Source organism: Amborella trichopoda, chromosome 1 (assembly GCF_054954075.1).
Source record: "Amborella trichopoda isolate Santa Cruz 75 chromosome 1, AtrichopodaSantaCruz75HAP2 v2.0, whole genome shotgun sequence".
Lineage (NCBI taxonomy): Eukaryota > Viridiplantae > Streptophyta > Magnoliopsida > Amborellales > Amborellaceae > Amborella > Amborella trichopoda.
The window spans coordinates 23,153,838-23,176,161 of record NC_142336.1 but is presented as its reverse complement, the minus strand read 5'-3'; the positions used below and the strand labels follow the sequence as shown (position 1 = coordinate 23,176,161).

Here is a 22,324-nt window from a genome sequence, read left to right as displayed (position 1 = left end):
CTATAATTAGTACCAAGAAAAAAAAACTAATCCTTCAATTTCTTTATTCATTGTGTTTTCTTTTTTTGTTTCTTTCATTTTCTATCTATATTTTTCAAAATCCAAAACTAAATTGGAAAAAAAAGAAGAAAAGAATGTACCATGAAAGAAAAAAAAAAAATAGTACCAACGTATGATCAGTTTTGATTGCAATGGATATCTAATTATTATGACTTTATTATAAGAATTATATAATATATTTTTATATTATTATATTTACCTAGAAGTAAATAGTATATGTATTATTATAATTAAAGAGAAAAGTTTATATAAGGTTGCAACATTAAAATGTAGAATTACATATGCACCTCAAAAACTCTATCGAAAAGGTTGTTTTAATGTTGAAAAACCCTCTATTTAAACATCTTGACATCTAGATGTATGAATATAAAAAAAAAAGCTTTTGATTACATATGCACCTCAAAAATCTATTGAAAATGTTGTTTTAATGTTGAAAAACCCTTTATTTAATCATCTTGACATCTAAATGTATGAACAGAAAAAAAAAAAAAAGAAAAAAAAATTTGAGTCTAAAAAATAATGCATCTTGCTGCACATTATCTAAGCCATCCATTTTCAAGATTTTCATTTGTTTATAGATCTCCTTGATTTTAACCATTTTTGGGGTTTAAAATTTTCTAATTAGATATGAAAATAGATTTTAAGATAATCCTTAATATTTTTTACAACAAAATTACATGTTATGATAAAATTTGGAGATGCGCCTTAATTGGATTGTTTAGGGTTGCAACCTTAAAGAAACCTCATATTTTCCAAAATAATACTCACTTATAAGTATAATATATATATATATAACTAATTTAATGAATGATATGATTGAAAAAAGAAAAAAAGAAAAAACATATAATAAATAAAGAAGCATTTGAGCTTTAATTCCAAACATAAATAAATAGAATATCTTAAATTAGTTCACTATATTATTTCTCAATTATTCCTATCAAATGAGACCTACAAAGTAATCCACCTTCTCTCAATAATTATGTTAAGATAGAAACTCTCTTTCTCTATAATCATCGAACGTCCTTTTAAATTATCATTTCAAAATAAATAATTATTTTTATAATTAACACGAGCATATCACTAGTTTAATTTAAACATAAGGGCAGAAGGAATTTATTGGGATGGATTGATTACCATGGAAACACCATCCAGCCAGCTTAACCTACCTTAAAATACCAGTAATAAAACAACCACATGCAGTTGGGTTGAAGATAAATGTTTCCTTGCTTCAATCCAAGTACGTAAGAGCCACATGCCTTGGGATCATCCAATGCACCTTCAACTTTTTTTTTCAGCAGCTGCATTCAAACTACAATAATGGACAAGTGCGTCAAGCAAGTTCCCGATGAGCGTAGCACCCAACAACAAGCGCATTAGCACACCTTTTTAAAACTCCCCTCCATGGGCTAAACTAAAGCCAGCCCAGGCCCCAAAGGCAAAAGGCAATTACAAAAAGAAAATAAACATCACAGAGAAAAGGCCACCGCACTCAACACAGTGCCTGCGGCTTGATGGTGAGCTCAGCCCTCAGGTGAAGCACACCATTCACAAAATAGTGGCTGTCCTCTGCCATGAATGAAGTCCATGGCATCTGAAAGAGGTTGCGGTATCCGACTGCCTTCCCCCCAGTAAAGGTGTAATTGCCCTTGTACTTGCTCACAAACTCCCAAGCCGTAGGCTTTGACCTTGCCGCAAACTCATAGTCTACAGCGAAGCTGACAGAGCCCTTCTCTTGCATTCCCAAAAAGAGGCCGAAACAGTGGAATGAGCTCTGTTGGTCCATGTTGCAATGGGCAGAGAGGAAGAAGCCTTGGCCCCCAAGATGGAAGGCCTGAGAGTAGACACGGCCGGTGGGAAAGAGTGCAGCGCATTCCTCGCGCTTCAGGTCGAGGAAGACAATGCATTGTGTGTGGGGGGAATCGAACTCGACTACCTTCACGGGGCGGTACTTGTAGGCACGCTCAGCGAAGCGCCGGTTGGCGGACTCCTCAGCCATGAGGGCCCGCTGCCTGTGAGGAGTCTCTGCCTTGAAGAAAAGGGCGTCCATCACAAGCTTGGTGGCTAGGTCATGGTCGAAGTCGTTGCAAGCTAGCACCTTCTTCAGCTTGCGGCTTGACATGTTGGGGAAGCGGATGAGGCGGCCGAGGCGTGTGCCAAGGACCTCGCGCCGCTCCTCGAGCCTGGGATACTGCACGCGTGCCCACTTAAGGACAAAGTCATACACAGCATCTTCATTTGCTACTTGCAGCTCGTCGCTCGATAGCACTGCTTCGATACCGGGTAGAGGGAGGGCCATCACCTCCTCCTGGAACCTGGACATACAACATCTCATTATTCCAAGTGTTTCCTTCTTGTTAAAAAAAACGATAACATGTATGATATGTTTATGAAAGTGTCAGATGAGAGATGGATGAGTCAGCACAAAGGTCGGGTGCTTTACAAAGTTGTAAAAACACTGACAAACCAAAAATGAAAAGAAAACAGAGAGGCCTTGTACAGACAAAAGGTGGGGGCATTACATAAACAGGAACTTAAAAACCTTGCAAGAGAGGTAGAGAGAAAAAAGGAAAGGTGAGGAGGGGAAAAGGTATGAGAAAAGGAGAGTAGAGAGGGCTGGAAAGGAAATCAACAAAACAAGCTAGAGGGGAAATGAAGGGTGGAAAGAGAAGTGGAGAGGATGGGAAGAAACAGAGAACTGTAAGAAAGCGATAGAGATGGACAAGATTGGGGAGATAAAAGCGATGAAAAGGTAAGTAGGAGATGGAAGAAAATAGACGAGTTAGGAAAAAGGGAAAAGGTAAGTAGAGATGGAAGAGAAAGAAGGGAGAGAAATGTTGGGAGAAAAATAGAGTAAAAAAGACTAAGCAAAAGGAGAGAGAACATTATAGAAAATGAATGGTAGGGTCAGAAGGATGACAGAACAATTAGGCAGTTTACGTATCTCAAGACTGCCCCTCCTTTAGCTAAAGCAACAGCTGCTGTATTGGCCTCCTGCCAACTATGATGGAAGTCGACTTGAAGAAGCCTTCACAAGTGAAATATATGAAGAAAATGGGAGAATTTTGCAAGGGACCAGAAGACTTCCCTGAGGCCCATAAGGAAACATTTTTGGAAGCACAAGAGATTTCAAAGTGTTTTAGGAATCGGAAGCACAGTTGTGAGCAGCCAAAGACTCCTATGGTAGGAAGCGCCTTTCGTACAATGCATATCGCAGGAATCAATAATCATATTTTTTTGGGAATCGCACATCAACCCAATTGAAATCAAGGTTCCTACCTTTTCTGAATCGTATACCCAACTAAATGGAACCGTATCGGAAATCATCAAGAAACAAGTTTCATAGGGAAAAAGGTTTGATGTAAAGATGTTCTCCCTGGGATGAATTGAATCCATAGTTGTTGGAAGTACAAGAGATTTCAACGTGTTTTAGGAATCGGAAGCACATAATTGTGAGCAGCTAAAGACTCCTATGGTAGGAAGCGCCGTAAGTACAATGCATATCGCAGGAATCAATATTCATATTTTTTGGGAATCGCACACAAACCCAATTGAAATCAAGATTCCTACCTTTTCTGAATCGCATACCCAACTAATTGAAACCACATCGGAAATCATCAAGAAACGAGTTTCATAGGGCAAAAGGTTCGAAGTTCAAGAGTAACATTAACCAAGAATTCCTTGGTATTTGAACCGATGTATTGAGTACGCTTATGCAAGGTTTCCCTGGGTATTGAAATCAAGGTACTCGATGGTCCTAAAATCTTGCACAAGGGTTGCCTTTGTATTAATATTCATATATTGAGTAGCCTCAATCATGGTTCCCTATAGATATTGAATCAAAGGTTGAGTGCCCTAAAAAATAGATTTTTGATTTACTAAGGTTCTAGATTGAATAAAGAAAAGTACTTGATTATTAATAATGAAACTTTAATAACAAGATATTAAATTTGAATTTAAGAATCATATTGTGTAGAATTTATAAACACCCAGAGAGTTTTTAGACACTGATCATCAATTAGGAATCATATTATGTAGAATTCATAAACACCTAGACAGTTTTTAGACACTGATCATAAATTAGTTAAAAAATGAAGTAACAGAATGTTTCACTATTCCACAAAGGAATCGGTATTCGCGTTTACAAAACATACAAATATTATCTCATATATACTTGAAAATGGGATTTTGTTTTTGATATACATACTTGAATTATGAGATTTTGCCAAGACTGGATTCTAAATAACTGCGATCAATATTCTTAAAAATTGGAAGAGACACTCTGTGTTCATTGAATCACAGTTTTGTGCAATTATGAACCACAGTATATTTGATGTTGTGGAATCTGGAGTCCAAAAAAGTCGGATCAAGATACCATAAAGGTGGAAGCAAGTTTCCTAACTTTTAAGGAATCAGGTTCCATGAAGATTCGTTGACCGAATTGCCAACTCAGATACTGATGCAGAATTGCCACCTTTAGTGGAAGATTCCAGTAACCATCGTTGACTCTTTTCGTCCCTTAGAGAATGGCATTTGCTTCTGCCCAAGATGAATCCCCAAAGCCATAATACCCAATGAAAGTTGTTAGTGTCCCCTTGTGAATCTTGTAAAATACCCCCCATAACCACAATAGCCAGGTGGTTATCAAGGGAGCATCCCTCAATGTTATGTTTGATAACAGCTAGGCTTGGCGTATCCAAGAGGTGGATCTAGACTTCTGTAAGGGTTTGAGGGTGAGAATGTAGGCCCAATTGCATCTAAAATTTGCCATTGAGAGAGATTTAAACGCTTTGAAGTTCCTTGCCCATGAGAAAATGAGAACTCTTGCATATTCAGCAGTGGCCTAAGCTGTTATATTATTGCTATGAAAAATTCTGCAGTTTTGTTCTTCCCAAATAGCCCAAAAGTGTAGTAAGAATCGAAACTGTCCACAAAAATAGGCCCATCTACATGTAGGGAGGTGAATAGAAGTCTATGAATAGCTTTTTTATGGACTTTTCGGTGACCCATAATCAATTGAAATCTTGACCTATAACCAATTGAGATATTGCAGAAGCCTAAGCCAAATCAAGATAAAATAGCAACGATGTGGGAATAGATGGTTGTGGGTTTCTTCAGCTTCTTCACAGAGGAAGCAACCATTTGCAAAGCTGAAACCTCTTCTCATCAAATGATTGATCATTAAATTATGTTGAGAAATAACAAACCAAGTGAATCTTGGACTTTGAAATAGCTGAGGGGTCAACCACGCTTTATTACAGACGGTAGGGTTGGAAGAAACAATACAAAGGGCTTTCTTGAACGAAGGAATAGAAAGCTATAGAAATCTGAAGAAACAGAAATCGCCGAGCTGATTCCACTATGGCGGAAACTCTCACTCTCTTGGAAGGTCTCAAGAACTTCAATCCACTTTGGAGCACAGTCCTAATCGAGGAAGGAGACTCCAAAAATATCATCATTTGGGCCTCAGGCGAAGCTACCCCCCTTAGAGTTTAGCAGATGTTTTTTATCAAAATCTTCGATATATGCAGGCATATACACATCTCATGGGTTCATACTTGGCGTGAGGCGAACCACACAGCCGACACACTTGCTAAGGAAGGAGCATCTCGTGTGGTAGATTAGGGAACCTTTTCTTCTTGTTTTCTATGGTCCTTTGTTCTTTTGTACCTACTTGCTTTTATAGCATTTTTTGCCCCTCGCAACCTCCTGGGTGGTTTTTGTATTAGAGCTCAGTTGTGGGAAGCCTATTTTTTGTGACTTGTGCAACTCCTTACTCAATACAAACATTAGTGGTTTCAAAAAAGAAACAGAGCCGCACGTGAGTCTTTCGACCACCCTATCACTGCCACTATTGGTAACAGAGAAATTGTGAAGAGTGCTATGAGTATTCAAGAGGTCAAGGATCTCATAACCATGCAACGCTCGATTCCAGGTGGTATTTATGTCTGAATTTGGAAAACATTAAGCTACAGTGGCATTTTCCAGGTGGTACCTACGATTGAATATTGAAAACATTGAGCTACAGGGGTATTGGGGTAATTTGCTATGTTAAAAAAGTTGTGCTATTGATCTTTTAGAGGTTGATGACCAACCCAGGTATCCAGCCAGAAAAGGACCTTCTCTCCTCTATTGCTTTGAATTTAATAAGCCTTTTCCCAAGATAAGAAAATCTTCTTCTTCTTAGACTCTCCCCCAGACCAAAGCAAGCTTTCATCAACTTTTCTGAGTCTTTAATGATGGATGCCGGCATAAGAAACAAAGACAAAAATAGATGGGAATGTTGGACAAGGTAGCTTTGATTAGAGTGACTCCTCTCCAACAGAGAGAAATCGAGCTTTCCTAAAGGCAAGCCGCCTATGGAATTTTTTGATATTGGGTGCTAGAGGGCTTTGCAAGGTTTCCTATGCACCGAGGCAATCCTAAATATTTGGGAGGAATACAATTCTACCCTGAAACCTAGAGTATTTGCAAAAGCTTACAATTGATCGTGAGGAACAACCACTGCAGTAACTTTTGATTTAGCCACGTTGGTTTTCATTTAGGAGGCCATCTCAAAATATCACAGAAAGAGCCAAAGGCTATCGACTTGATCTAGGGACACATCACAGAAGATGCGCAATCCTTACCCAGAACCTCATGTGCACAATCTGTCCCATGAATTCCTACTTGCTCCTTGCAAAAACACACCTAACAAAGTGAACGTCTCCTACCCGCTCAATATCGATTCCATGCCGAAGCTCCTCTCTACAAATTTCTAACTGAGACACCATTGCTAATAGCTGTGTTCTCCCTTCCACTGACTAGTAGCCATGCCACTTGCCGTTTCCCTCTTACCAATGCCAGCCACACCAGCAAGAATTGAGGCTTGTCCCAATGGAAGGAATGTGTTCACTGGCATTTGCTACATAATGTTCAAGGAGTCACGGTTCGACAAAACCAACAGAAGGCTCAATGTTCTGCACCATGTTACAAAGATCCATTTCCTATTTGGACGTTTCATAATCTTTTATGAAGTAGGTTCTTTTTAAGATCAGATCCATATACCCAAATGCCAACCAGGCCGAAAACTAATGAGATTTAAAGTGTTTTAATACAACATACACTAATGATGCAAGGCCATTTCAAGATTATCAAACTGAAGGAATTACTTGAGAAATGATAGACTAATAATCAGTGCTATGTGAATAAGCCAAGAATAGGTTAATTTCCAGTGCAGGTATTTAACATTCAGCCATATGATAAATATTGGCCGGGCCAATTAATTACTAATTGAGACCACTAGAGCTTACATAACGTAATGAGTTATTACTTTTAAGTACACAGCTGGCATATGATATTCCATGTATTAGCCTTAAGATATGCATTTCCAAAAAGTAGTCCGGAAAATCTACCCTTCCCCATATACATGTGTGGACACATGGTCCAATTCCATGTCAAAAGCAAACTATAATCCTAATAAATAGTGTGATAACAACCACAACCAATTAATAGCCGTTTCAAGTAAGAAAGAAAGCTTACTTAGTCAAGTCCTTGTAACGTTTGGCGAGGTACTGCTTAGCTGCATCTGTAAGAGGTTGAACTGCTTCTGCCATCAAAACACTGGAAGGAAGCTCAAGATAGAGAAGAGCAGATTCTGGTGTCATTGGGAGATTACGCAACAACCGGCTGCAGTGGCGCATGCATGAAGCAACCTCAAACTTGTCAGCAGCCATCAGTACATCTAGCAATGCTGGAGCAGTAGTAGTTGACAGTGTCCCACTGTACATAAAATTAAGTAGCTCCATGAGGGCAGCCTCCTCTGTTAAAAAATACAGTATATCAGGGTCAGTGTTCCTTTCTTTTATATGACTTTTTCCACATACATTTCAATGGAAGACCCATGAAGAACGAGAATATAACAATTGGCTTCTATTATAAAAGCAGTTTTTAAATTTTAGTTCACCAGATATGCAAAAGGCCCAAAAAAAATGAAACCCCTGAAATATAGAACCCAAATTAGGACTCAATTCAAAATTTCAGTCACTATTCTATTCCTCTGCTTTATGAATAAGTATGGATTAGATGGAAGTACTTACTCTTTTTAAATTCCGAATATGGCCATATTGGCCCATGTGCTTTTTGTAACATACAATGCCATATAAACGTAAACTATCAGCTGAGAACAAGTTAATCATAAGGATATGGTCCAAAATAATAGATGAAGAAATTGAGATGCAAAAAAGTTAATCATCTGGGTCACAATGTACAAAATACTCATTTATAGAATAGGAAAAGAAGCCTACTTTTTTTGACAATACAAGGGCACAGGTGATTTGGTCATTCATTTGCAAATAATATTAACTCACCAGATGCATTGATACGTAATGTCACATCTCTCTGCTCTGATTCTCGCATGCCATTTGAAAAGAGCTTCAAAAAAATGTCAAGTGTTGAGCAATTCTAGTAAAAAAGGTACATAAACCAGTTGGGAACATGTATGTATCTCACCTTATAAAAGAAAGGGCTTTTTGCAGCTAAAATAGCAGAGCTGATGTGTATCTTTGTAACTCTTAGAACGGTCGAACAATCCATGCTCGAAGACGAATCACTGCTGTGTGCCGCCTCATCTTCTACAAGGTAAAAAGGTAAGCTAGACTACCAGTAACAGTTAAAAAAAGAAAGAAAGCAGCATACTGCCATAAGTGAATGTATAACTCACATCTTATGCTATGAAGCATTTTCTTTAAAAATAATAAAAACCACAAACTTCCAAAAAAATCAGGATTTTTGTGGAAACCCTTTATATTTTGTGCTAGAGCCACTAATTCTAGATCAAACTCATTTAAATTTTTAAAAATCGTCATTTATAGACACTCTTCATTTTTGAATGATAACATCTGAACCTGTTCAAATCTTAACAGTAATGCAATTTTCATAAATTTCTTCCTAGATAATTAAAATCTCGTGACCTTCCAAAATTTCAGAATTTATTAAAAGATTCTTCAGGTATTATGCTCAAGGCAATACATTTATACCAAAGATTGAGTAAAACAATAAAATGTATTCATGGTTACAGGCTCCTCAGGTTTGCATAATGACTTCAATCCACATTGGATATAATAGAAATGTGCAGATGATTAGAAATGTGTACATGTGATCCTATTATTAAAGTTGCAAGGTACTAATACCATTGGGGCTCGTAAGCATTGCAAAACCTGAAGGTGATTCCACCATTGCAAAATCTTCTTCAAAACTAAACGGTTATGTAATTTTCATAAATTTATTTCAAGATAGTTAAAATCTCATAACCTTCCAAAATTTCAGAATTGATTAAAAGTTCTTCAGGTATTATGCTCAAGGCAATACATTTATACCAAAGATTGTGTAAGACAATAAAATGTATTCATGGTTACAGGCTCCTCACTTTTGCATAATAACTTCAATTCACGTTGGATATATTAGAATGTGCAGATGATTAGAAATGTGTACATGTGATCCTATTATTAAAGTTGCAAGATACTATACCATTGGGGCTCGTAAGCATTGCAAAACCTGAAGGTGATTCCACCATTGCAAAATCTTCCTCATCCTGGTTTTCATATGTCACCCCATCCTCAATGTTTGGCTGATTAGTGTTCAATATCTGATCCCCGTGGCATACAGTAAGTTCCGACACTGGAATAACAAAAAAAACAGAGCAGGAACCATCAGCATAGAGCGGTTCCACCAGGGTTTCAAAAATTACAAGCAGAGGCATATAGAGTGAAGTTGGGCCCAGTCCAAGTCAGCTTGCCATGTCCCATCTTTAAAAAACCATATTATTTCGAAGAATATTGGCTGGATTTTTGAAGACATGGGCATACTTGCTACAGACTTCACAAACTCAGGTCAGATTCAGGTAGACAAAGTTTGGATTATCAGTAACTGACAAGGTGCCAGTTTCGAATAACTTGCGTGAGACGCAGTGGGACTTGCCAAGTTTTAACACTGACATGAACAAATACATTGTGGCAAACAAAGCAAACATGAAAGCCTTGATCAGCAGTTGTCTGATTTAACTCAAGTTGGATGCACACAGGTTTGTATCCCATTTAGAGATGTTAACTTTAATTTATCATACATAGGAAACAAACATGACAGCTGGAATGGTAGTTGTCAGATTCAACTCCGGCTGGAAGGTCTCTGCTTTGGATCCTGTTTGGAACTGCAAGCCTGCAACTAACATGGATACATAGAACAGATCGGCAGACAGGACAGAGATCTGCGGATAGAACAGATGCTAAGGCATGAAAACAGAATCCTAAGTACATGTGTTGGTACTGTGCAGACAGTATAATGAAAAGCTCATTCATCATTCTTGAGATGTTACTATGGCTGCCAGTGCTGATGAATATAGGTTAGATGGAAAATGATGTATGTGAAAGTAAAAATATAAAAATGATCAGTGTTAAAAGACTGAACTGAGTTACTCAGCCTTGGCAGGTTGTCTACATACTCGGATACATGGGACATGGCAAGTACTCTACGGACCCACTCAATTACAGTAGACTCACCCGGGTACTATAATCCTCGAGCTAGTCCGGAAAGTACTCAACCTAGTACTGCTACAGAGAGAAAAGAAAAAAAGGACGGAAATCCCCTTTTTATCTCTCCCTCTCTCTCTCTCCTATCTCAATCCTAATTGCTTGAACCTTCTGTCACTTTCTTCAGAGCTCCGCTTAACCTTCTTTCTCACTCTTCTCTATTCATAAACCTACTCTCTCTTACCCTATTTCTCAATCTTAGTTTCACAAACATCTTGAATCTCTTTCTCCATCAAACCGTAATTTTTTGAATCCCTCTATCTCGAAGCCCTAATTTCTGGATCAATCTAGTATTCTAAGAGTTTTTGTATGAATTAGGAGGAAGCCATATCAGAATTATTGGACGAAGAAGGCATGAATCTTTCTCTCCCTCTCTCTCTCTACCAAGCAAAGTCCCCCTTCCCTCTCCCTACGGAAATGCTCTTTCTCACTCTCGCGCTCCCTCTTCGCAAATTTTATTTCCCCTACTTTTCAGTTGTTTTGTGGTTTTGCGTATATTTTTAAAGGCATTTTCATGCCTCTTCAGTACTCAGGTGAGTCTACTCGGACCTGAGTTACTAGGCTCAGGCAGGGGCCGAGTCCCAAGCCCAAGCCTAGGCTGATATTTCAACCGTGAATATTATCATGTGCCATATAGAAAAAAAATTAATCGTGCTGGTAATGGCAACAAATGATTCATGCAGTACTGATATTTTTGAATTATTAAAATCTAGTGCAACTGGCAAAAAAGCCTCAGCTGGGATACAATTTATCAGTCAAGCTACAATTGTCGCATGAAGAACAGCAGTTAGTAACTCAAGTAAAACTCCAAATCTCTAATGCTAAGTTAGTTAAAACTCACCGAGCATGATTGGAGATAGCAGCCTGTTTCCAAGGTTTTTGTTCATTTATTTGAGGAAATTTATCAAATTACCTACGAGAGATTGACAATTCAACACCTTACCCATATCTTTTGATTCAATTTCAAAATACCCATTGAAAAAAACATGGTTTTGAGTTGGAATAGTTGCAAGTTGGTAAAATCTTAAATACTTCATCTCTAATAGGCATCTTGATAAATTTTCTCTTATTTTCAGATAAGACCGAGTCTCACTCTTACGCGGCCGAGTTGGTTTGCCTGACTCTGGTTCGGGCCCTAGCAACTTCTGACCCAGGTCCATAGTTCAAAACTCCATTAATTCCAATCAGAATAATGCTTGACCAGACAAAAAGAATAAAATAATCATAAATTCATTATCTATTAGAAACAAAAAATGTATTCCGTTATTCATTCATGCCTGTCAGGGTAGCATGTCCCCGTGTCATGCCAAGTTGCACAACAGGAATGAAGAGAGGCTTGGTTTCCTTTCCGCTAACTCCTCTCTCCTCTACCACATGTCCACCCTAGAAACCTTTTTTTTTATGGAAGTACCTCTATATTGCTGTGCGTAGAATTTATACTTGATGTGTGCTATAGACACAATGTTACAAAACTGTTAGTGGCCACAAATATATGTTACTAAAAGTTTATCCATTCATAGTGTCCAAATGGAATGTGACAAAATTACCTGGTGAAACGATTAAACATCAAATATCAGGTAACATATGACGATGCATGACAGTTATTCTGTAAGTTGCACTAGAATAATTATTTATTTATGTTAAGTGGGGAAAAAAGAGGTGTAATATTTTTTTGTAGCCTATCATTTATCATATCTTAAAATTTTCCATTTCCAAAATCTTCATCTGAACTCAAAGATACAAAAAACTGACAAGGAAACATCTCCTTAATACATGCAACATGCACCATATTTCTCTTTCTTATGTGGTTTGTAGTTTCCTGAATCTCCCCCAACGCCCCCCCCACCCCAAAAAAAATAATAACAATAACAATTCCAACAGTTTCCACATATTCTTTGTAATTTACTTGCGTTGTCTTTTGTGATGCAAGCCACACTTTAGTCCACTCCATAAATTCAAAGCTAGGACATTGAACGGACTCAATTCAGTAGCTGGATGATTTGAATTTCATTTATACCGCTAGAAAGTTTGTAGGTGCTTCTCACAAAGAGCAAGGCCACTTAAAAAATTGAGCCTAGCAAATACAGGGATAAGCAAAGCAACTTTCCTCTATGATAGACAATGATGAAGAGAGCCCCCAAGGGAACAACTGGATGCAAATGATCACCTTTACCTTTTTCCTTCCTTTCACATTTCTACTTCTAAAGTCCAATAAAGAAATCAAGTTACTAAAAATTTATAATGATTGAATAGAAGAAAGAATCCCCTTTCAAATACCCAACATATCCATACCAATCTTCTAAAGTGCCCATATTTCTACTTACATAATTTGGGACCATTTGGATGTGCATATAAGACAACATCAAGATAACTTATACACTCTAAAACCTCATCAGCCGCTTGTGGAGTACATAAATGATCATCATTATCATCATCATCCAAGCTTTCTCCAAACTATTGGGAGTCTGCTACACAAATCTTGTTTTGCCAATTGGTTCAAAATTCATGAAAAGATGTGGCAAAGTTTTACGGGCTGCTTACCTAACATAACCCTCCTTTATCTGAGCTTGGGACTGACATGACCGGCTTGGGACCGGCAATGGCAAAGTTTGTGGAGCGCATACATCCACAGAAAAATTACAAGCTCATTTAAAAATGATTCAATACGGATAAGTCCAAGTCTTTGAAATCTTTTTAGCAATGCATGTCTAAGTTCCCACAACATTGACTTATAAGAGTTCCAAATTGCCATTTGTATATAGCCATGTATACCAATTTGCCAGCCAACAGATTGGGCCTCCTATTCTTATGTCCCATCTAGACTGCCCTAATTTTACAAAATTTATCAAAGATCTTAATAAAATCAATCCCCAAGGCAACAGTGTATCTTTCTCCAAGCACCAGCTGACACTGATTGCCACCCCAAAATATTCACCAAGCAAAAGAAACAGGAGTGTGCAACACTGAACCAATGCTAAGGTGCTAAAACCTCCACAGAGATCACATCATATAGTCACACACTAACAATAAATAATAAAGCTAAAGCAAAATGGTTTTGCGATGATATGGTATCATCTTATGGGCCAATAACGTCCATTATAATAAGCCCACTGTCAAATCCTTAGGGTCCAGGTCAGGCCCCAAAGTGCATATGAGCATGTGGGACCTGCTTTAAATAAGGACGTTCTATAGTAATACCACGACCTAAACCTTGATGAGTTAAAGCCTTAGGGAGGAAGAAAGGATTGCCCATTGAAGTAGTTTTGATGTACAAAAGATTGAACAAATCCGACCCTCATATTGTGGGAACCAATCATTGCATCCACATGAAGTGTAGCACCACACCAATAACTGACTTCCAAAATATACCAAAAAATATACTCGGTCAATACTCAATCACAAGAAACTTTGAAACAGAACCAATGTCCTCGATAGTTCTTAGGGATATGACCTCACCAAATCATAGATTAATCTGCATATACTTGGTCAATACTAGAAAATTCCACACTCAAATATTTATTCTTCATCAGCTTTTATTCAACTATTCATTGAAATTCCTCGACAGTTCTGACAAATCACTATGCAAAAACTTGGTTCGGATTTGGGACTCGGCCCCTGCCCGAGCCGAGGAAAAAGTTGCAAAAATATGTGTGCATTTAAAATTTAAAAATATTTAAAAATCAGTAATAATTGATTGTATATGTGCATCATTTATCTTTTGCATGATGGAAAAATGTTCATAGAAAATGGAGAATGAAAAAAATTGATATATAGCTTGAAACAATTCATACAAATCCATACGAAGGAAAATTTAAAAATTAGAGAATATAACAAGAAAAATTCGTAAATCGTCATCAAAAACATCAAAATTATATATAAAAATATTGATACATAATTTCTTAGCAATTCAGTAAAATATATTTATAGTTTTTATATTTTTCTTGTATACCCGATTTTGTACACAGAACTCTCCTCGGCAGGGTGCTGAGGCAGAGTTACTCAGGCGAGTCGGATTTCAACTCAACCGAATTTTAAAACAATGCCATAAACTATTTAATTTCCTTGTAAAGTTCAAAAAACAAGGATTCTTGTATGAAAATTAAATCACTTATAATTGAACTAGAAGAGCTTAAACAATTCTTCTGAATATGGTATCAATGCTTAACACCATATTTACTTGCATAACTGGCCTCTATAATAATTTATATTAATCATACAACATTCTTTTTCAAAAATTCCAATCAGGAAATGATGTACTTGTCTCACCCATAGCATCATAATTCCAAAGAATCCATTCCTATAAAACGATTCACAAAGAAAATTGAACCATTGATAACTTTTGCAATGACGAACTATACTCAAATCTAGAGATAGAAACTTTTGAACTATAGGTAGATTGAATTATACTCTATCCAATATTCCTAAAAGGGAAGTATATGATGGTACCTGATTATATCTTGCATGGATACAAACAGCTCCTGAGACCATCTGACATCAACAACAGATGGCTGAAGAGTGTCTTTTCACAGCTCAAAGTCTATTATAAGTTTTGATGGAAAACGAATAGAGAGCTGAACCTCCCCAACTATCCATTCTTGACGTTGAACAAGTACTATAGTATCCTTCCCATCTTAAAATGGTGGACGGATAGAAATCTCATTTCATAATTTATAACTGAATAACAAATTTGATAATGATGCACCATTCAAAAAAATAAAAAATAAGCTCATTTAGAAACCTATATTCCATAAACTCGGAAAAAGCTCAGAAAGGTGAATTCTTGGATAATATACACATATAATGCTTTTTACCTTCAGGGTGAGGTTTATATATGGTGCCTTCTTTATATTGTAGAAGTAAGGCACACCTCTAAACTTTGCTTGGAGATGTAGTTTCAGTGTCGAAAATATCATGATAGCTTGAAAATCTATTTTCATCCGTAGTTATGAAATTTAAAATTCCAAAAATGGTACAAATCAAGCAAATCTATACATACTTGACAATCTTGAAAACAGTCAGTCCACAAAACTTGTTACAAGATGCACTATTTTTAGGACTTGACATTCATTTTCTTTCATATTCATACATAGTAAGTCGGGATGACCAATTGGAGAGTTATGCGACATCGGAACACTCTCTTCTAGAGGATTTTTGAGGTGCACCTTACTTCAGTAGTACGAGGTTCACACCTTATGTAATCTTTACGAGGTTCACACCTTATGTAATCTTTTTCCGTACTTTTAATACAATATAATCACCTTTTTCAAGGTGGTTCCACAGATAAATCCCAATTGCCTCCCCTTCTTGAAGAGAAATCAAGAGCAATCAAGAGAAACAGATATTCCTCTCTGATAGCAGGTACTACATACTACAAACATAAGAAATGAGGAAATTGGGGTCTCTTTTAAAGGTTCGATATTTTTGATATATATTTATGGAGCCATAACAACTCGATAATTTTGTTGTTTCAAAATGGACAGGTAACTTGCCAGCCCCAAAATAGGAGCTGAGACTTGGAATAAATGTTATGTCTTTCTATTTTTCGAGAATACATGTTACATCTCTCTCTGTACTCTGGTCCAGTGTGTACAGAGATCCATTGGTCGCAGCTGACCTGCAGTTTTTGGAAGGACAGTAAACTTTTTGGGATTCTTATCCTTTTGTATGTTGCGCATTACTCCTAAGCCTGATGGCCCCCAAGAGATTTGGTGATTGTTGTGTGCCAAAAGGTTCATATGCAGAGTACCAAAAATTTAAACCCAATAATTCTCATTGTTCTCAACAGTAGTATGAAGAAACCCAATACAAGGAAGCGACCAACACCTCAAACTGATAAAATATTCCACCTTACAGAAGCAAAAATGAGAACCAACTTACTTTATAGCATACAAATCCAAAACCACAAAACTTTACAAATATGAGATGATCATCATGCCTTTTTCCAACTTTACAAATATCAGATAATATATTTAATTCCCTTCCATCCATCATACCAACAAGAATAAACCAAGAGAAAAAGAAACTGGAGAAAAGAGAAAGAAAGAAAAACAGTTCATCATGTACCTCTCCTGAATCGTATACCCATCAAACTTTCCAGGATAGCTATAGATAATTTAAAGGAAATGAAGAAATACAAAAAATGAAACGATCAATTGGAGACAGAGAGAGAGAGGGACAAAAACGCCTACCATTGTTGTTCTCTCTCTTGATCTCTTCCCTGCGGCGCTTGCGATTCCTGGCCCAATCAGCGATGCTATTGCAACCCTCGCCCTCAGATTTGCTCTCCATCAACCCTGATATGATCTCTATCCTGAGAATGCGGTCCGAGAAATTGCTATCATTGAACGCAAACGCAAAATTGGCCGTCGAACCCCCAGCCCCACTCCCACCTCCCGAATACTCAGAATCCATTACACCTCGAGGAGGCTCGAACAGATCTACCCCTGTTTCCTTCTTCATCCACCCCCTCTCTTTCTCTATGAAACTGAACAAGAGGAGGAGGAAAAAGGGGAGATTTTAGTACAGGAGGAGAGGGGAACCCTAAAAAGTTGATGGCAAAGCAGAGCTCCAAATAGAAAAAGGGCAAGAAACGAACCCTTACTTTCACGCCTTCTCTCTCTCGATTTGTACAACTGTCTGAAATCGCCTTCTCTAAAATTTGTAACACTGAACCAAAATGAGGTAACTATCCAATCCGCACCCGTTTCTTAAGGACGCATGGATACGTCAGTGCGGTGCACTGGCTATAAGGGTTCATGCATCCGTTGTGTTGTGCATCATTATTCGGTAATGCTTTGTTGGCACCTCTCCACTATTTCAGATTTCACCCCATGTAACAATCAAATTCCTACTTCCCTGGTGTGACTACCAAAATACGGGGTGTACAAAAATTATTCTCAATTATTTTTCCCTTGTCACTACAAACATAAGGTATTTATCTTATGAAACCAGCGTTTAAAAAATCGCCAAGTCGAACCGGACTCGCCCGGTTCGACTCGGAATTCACTAAAAAGGTACCGGATCGGTTCAAAAACCGGGAATCGTCCGGTTCTAGAGAGAACCGGACGATTCCGCACAGTGACTCGCCGATTCACTGTGCGGAATCGGCGAGTCCGTAAAGAATACGGGTTGCACAGTGTTCTTCACGGATTTTTTCAAATTTGTCATTTTTTTATCATTTTTTTTGTTTTTTTCGGCATGTGATCTGTTTTGCAGGCTGTAAACAGCTTTATTCAGATTTTTCAAGGATTAAATGGTGGAAAAATTGGTTGTTTTTGGATCAAAAAAAATTCGGGGTTTAGGGTTTCCGCCATTTCTGAAATTTCATGCCAAATAGGGCATGAATCTTTCAAAATTTGTAGGCATATTGATCTTAAAGCTGTGAATCAAAAGCTTTTGTTACTAATTTGTGATAATCGTTGAGAAAAACAGAGTTTTTTGAGATTGAAGGCTTCGGTTCACAAAAACAGGTAAGAACTTTGGGTTTTTTTTTTTTTCCGCCATTTGATTTATTTCACGGCATATTTTGAACAAAATGAGTTCAATAATTAGGGTTTTTAATCTTTATTGTGTCTAGTATGATTTAAAATTTTCAATTTTACGTAATCTGATCAATTACAGCAAGAAATTTGATATGAACAGTGAGATGCCTGCGGAACCAAATTCCGCTGTTTTTTTTTTTTTTTTTCCGCCTTTTGATTTTGTTTTCATGATATATTTGAAATAATGTGTTAAAAATTTAGGTTTTTGATTCCTTATATTGTTGTTTATCAGAAAATATAGTCAATTGGATGTAATTTATTCACTTGGAGGTGAATTTTTGAGTTAAAATCGCTTATGTAAAACGACTCTGTGAAGAACAAATTTTTTCTTTTTTTTTTTTTTTTTTTTTTTTTTTTTGTGTAGCCTATGATAGAATTTTTTGTAATCTATGATCGAAATTTTTGTAATCCATGATCAAAATGTTTGTTTTTTTTTCTTGTAATCCATGATCGAATTTTATTTTTTATTTTTTATTTTTGTAACCCATGATAGAATTTTTTGTAATCCATGATCGAATGTTTTGTAATCCATGATCGAAATGTTTGTTTTTTTTTGTAATCCATGATCGAATTTTTTGTTTTTTGTTTTTTATGTAACCCATGATAGAGTTTTTTGTAATCAATGATTGAATTTTTTGTTATCCATGATGTAATTGTTTTTTTCTTTTTTTGTAATCCACGATCGAATTTTTTGTTTTTTTTTTTTGTAATGCATGATCGAATTTTATGTAATCCATGAACGAATTTTTTGTAATCCATGATAGAATTTTCTGTAATCCATGATCGACTTTTTTGTAATCCATGATCGAATTTTATGTAATCCATGATCGGATTTTTTGTAATCCATGATAGAATTTTCTGTAATCCATGATCGACTTTTTTGTAATCCATGATCGAAATGTTTGTTTTTTTTACTTGTAATCCATGATCGAATTTTTTGTGTTTTTTTTTTTTTTGTAACCCATGATTGAATTTTTTGTAATCCATGATCGAATTGTTTTTTTCTGTTCTTGTAATCCACGATCGAATTTTTTGTTTTTTTATGTTTTTTTTTTTTTTTGTAATCCATGATCCAATTTTATGTAATCCATGATCGAATTTTATGTAATCCATGAGCGAATTTTTTGTAATCCATGATCGAATTTTTTGTAATCCATGATCGAATTTTTAGAAAATTTATGATTTTTTTTTTTTAATCCATGATCGAACTTTTTGAAAATTTGTTAATTTTTTTTTTTAATCTATGATCGAATTTTTTTAAAATTTGCTGTACTTTTTTTTTTTATTTCTTTTTATCCATGATCGAATTTTTTGAAAAATGATGATTTTTCGAAAAAATGTGAAAATCGTGATAAAGTTTTGATTATCATGATGTATTAAACATTTAAACCCAATTTTAAAATTTTATTGTTTGAGTTTGCTGTAAATTTTTTTTTTTTTTTTCCATGATCGAATTTTTTGAAAAATGATGATTTTCCGAAAAGATGTGAAAATCGTGACAAGGTTTTAATTATCATGAGGTATTAAACCATATTTTAAATTTTTATTGTTAAAGTTTTTGTTGAAAAAATTGTATGTTGATGGATTATTTATGCAAAAAAATGCATGTTATTATATTTTCAATACAAAACTGTATTTTTTTTATCTGTTGTTCATGGATTTTTTAGTTGGAATGACTGATGTTAGCCGGCTCTTTGAAGAATTGTTTTTATTATTAATTTTTTAATGCAAAAAATGTATGTTCTTGATAATTGAGTTGTAGCCATGTTTGGAGCTTGCATTTTGTATTATTCTAAATGTTTGTAATTGATATGTACGAAAATATTATTGTCCTTTTGCAATAACAAATAACAACGAATATGACTACATGAACTACCGCAACATATTATCATTACATATGGTGATTATTTTTCTTTTTGAACTGTCAGGTTAATTTAAACTTTTTACATCTTAATTTAGATCGTATGTTACTAATTTTATGCTTTATTGTAGTCCATGTATGTTGATATACTTATTCCATTATAATTCTATGTTTATCCTTTTGTGTGATGTAAATTAAATGTTGAATGGCGGTTCATGCAGGGGAAGAACATATCAATATTCGCATATTCATTCAAAAACATGAAAATTCTTAATGGAGTACCCTCATTTTTTATTGAATTCCTAAAAAACAATATTTATAATGAATTTTAATAATTTTTTCGGATTTTTTTGAAGCTTTATTCTGACCGATTCACCCGATTCCGATCCGGATCGTCGATTCTCCGATCCGGATAACCGATTCTCCAATCCGGATCAGTTTTTTAAAAGCCCGATCCGGGTCATCGATCCGGTTTTTAAACCATTGTATGAAACCGTTTTGGTGGACTCAGACTCACCTATTACCGTACGGTCCCTTTTCATTACAATAGGGAATTTATCTAAGGAAAATTGTTTCATACAAGCTGAACCTCATTTCTACATATGCCATCCAGAAAGTGTAAAGCATCCATCTTTTAAGATGGATGCAAGTAGATATTTTATCTAAAAACAATGGAAATTAACGGTCTAAATGTTTTTTTACTAGAATTATTATTTTTAGTTTTTAAAATTTATTTATTTTTATTTTTTTTCATTTTCATGATCTCCATGTTAGAGATTGCATGTCCTTAAAAATTAAGTCCAAAAATCCATCTCAAAAATAAATTTATTAATAGACCGCATTTCTACATATGCGGGCTTCGCCGCATCTAAGGCATTGTTAGAAAAATCGGGCAATCTAACCGCTAACCTCCCGGTTAGATCGGAACCAAACGGTTCCAATTTTAGGCCGTTTTGGTGATCGACTGGTATTTAAATATGTTTTTCAAAAAAATGTATATAAATTTCTAAAAATAAAGAATTTGGTTTGTAATGTATTTTTTAATATTAGTTGTATTATGGTAAAGATTAAAAATTGATTTTGTCATTAATACTCACTTTAATTCAAAAATCAATTCGTTAAAATCTATTTTTTTTCATTAATTTTCAACTTCATTTGAACGTGTTTTGTTTTAATAATTCTTTATATGCTTACCATAATTTAGTATATATATTTTTTGTATCTTTTTTATTTTTTCAACAATTTTTTGAATGTCCGGGACTTGCCCAGTTAAAACGGTTTAATCGGCCGATTTACCGATTAGGCCAATTAAACCACTTCCGGGCTCATGTCCGGTTAACCGTTTCGGTTCGATTTTGCGAACATTGATCTAAGGAAACAGTTTTGGTGAGTCACCTGACTCACCTATTTATCGTGTAGTATGTTGTCTATTCAATATCCATCTCTAAGATAGAAGTCAAAAAATATTACATCCACTAAAAGTTAAAATAGAAGGTGAAGAAAATAATTTCAAAAAATAACATTTATATTTTTTTTTTTAAAAAAAAAATTCAAATTTAGATCCTTGTCATGATTGAGATTATTGAACTCTAAAATTGTGGACTGAAAATACATCCTTGCGATATATTTTGCAACGAGACTGCACAAAAGTGGTGCGAGTCGGCCAACTCACTTAACACTTTTCCTTTATCTAAAGGAAAAAGTTTATGTAAGAGTAAGGCTATCAAATTAAGGCACGCATCAAAAATTTACTAGAAGAGGCCGTTTCATTGCTATAAAATCCCCAAATTCAGTCATCTCGACCTCAAGATTATGCACATTAGACAAAAAAGATTTCAAGTCTTAGGAATGGTGCATCTTGTAATGTATTTATCTAAACTGTCAATTTTCAAGTGTTTATAAATATGCTTGATCTACATTATTTTGAAATTTTTAATTGTGTCAGGGCAATAGAAAGATTGATGATGCTGAAATATTTTATTTCGGCACTATTTGAAGGTGTCCTTAATTTGATTGTTTAGGGCCTCAGCCAAACTACATCCTTATGTAAAACACACCTAGAATAATTTATCAACCTGGGTACAATCCATATTGGGACCATAGTTAGCAAGTTGGGGAATATTTATATATCGACAAACCAACACATTAGTAATAAATCGGTTTTGTGTCAAAAGTTGGAGGAAAAAATCAGGTAAAAAAATGAGGATCGCCAAAAAATAAGATAAGTTATAAATTCGTGAATATTTCGAATTTGCCTAAAAAAACAAAGTGAGAAGATAAGATATATAAAGATGATATAA

At 35.7% G+C, this 22,324-nt stretch overlaps 1 protein-coding gene across 2 annotated transcripts; it reads right to left on the bottom strand.

Annotated features, from left to right (window-relative positions):
* Positions 1-1,331: 1,331 nt before the first annotated feature.
* On the bottom strand, positions 1,332-17,089 carry LOC18432727 (BTB/POZ domain-containing protein POB1). 2 transcript variants are annotated; one of them, XM_006842831.4, is made up of 6 exons: positions 16,811-17,089; positions 9,565-9,714; positions 8,548-8,669; positions 8,406-8,469; positions 7,579-7,858; positions 1,332-2,372 (listed from the first exon to the last, which is right to left on the bottom strand). In XM_006842831.4, exons 1-6 carry the CDS (start codon positions 17,079-17,081, stop codon positions 1,550-1,552), a joined length of 1,710 nt encoding a protein of 569 aa, XP_006842894.2. In that variant the 5' UTR covers positions 17,082-17,089; the 3' UTR covers positions 1,332-1,549. The 2 variants fall into 2 exon arrangements, with proteins under 2 accessions (XP_006842894.2, XP_020522005.1); XM_020666346.2 differs by having other exon boundaries at positions 8,548-8,666.
* Positions 17,090-22,324: the final 5,235 nt, after the last annotated feature.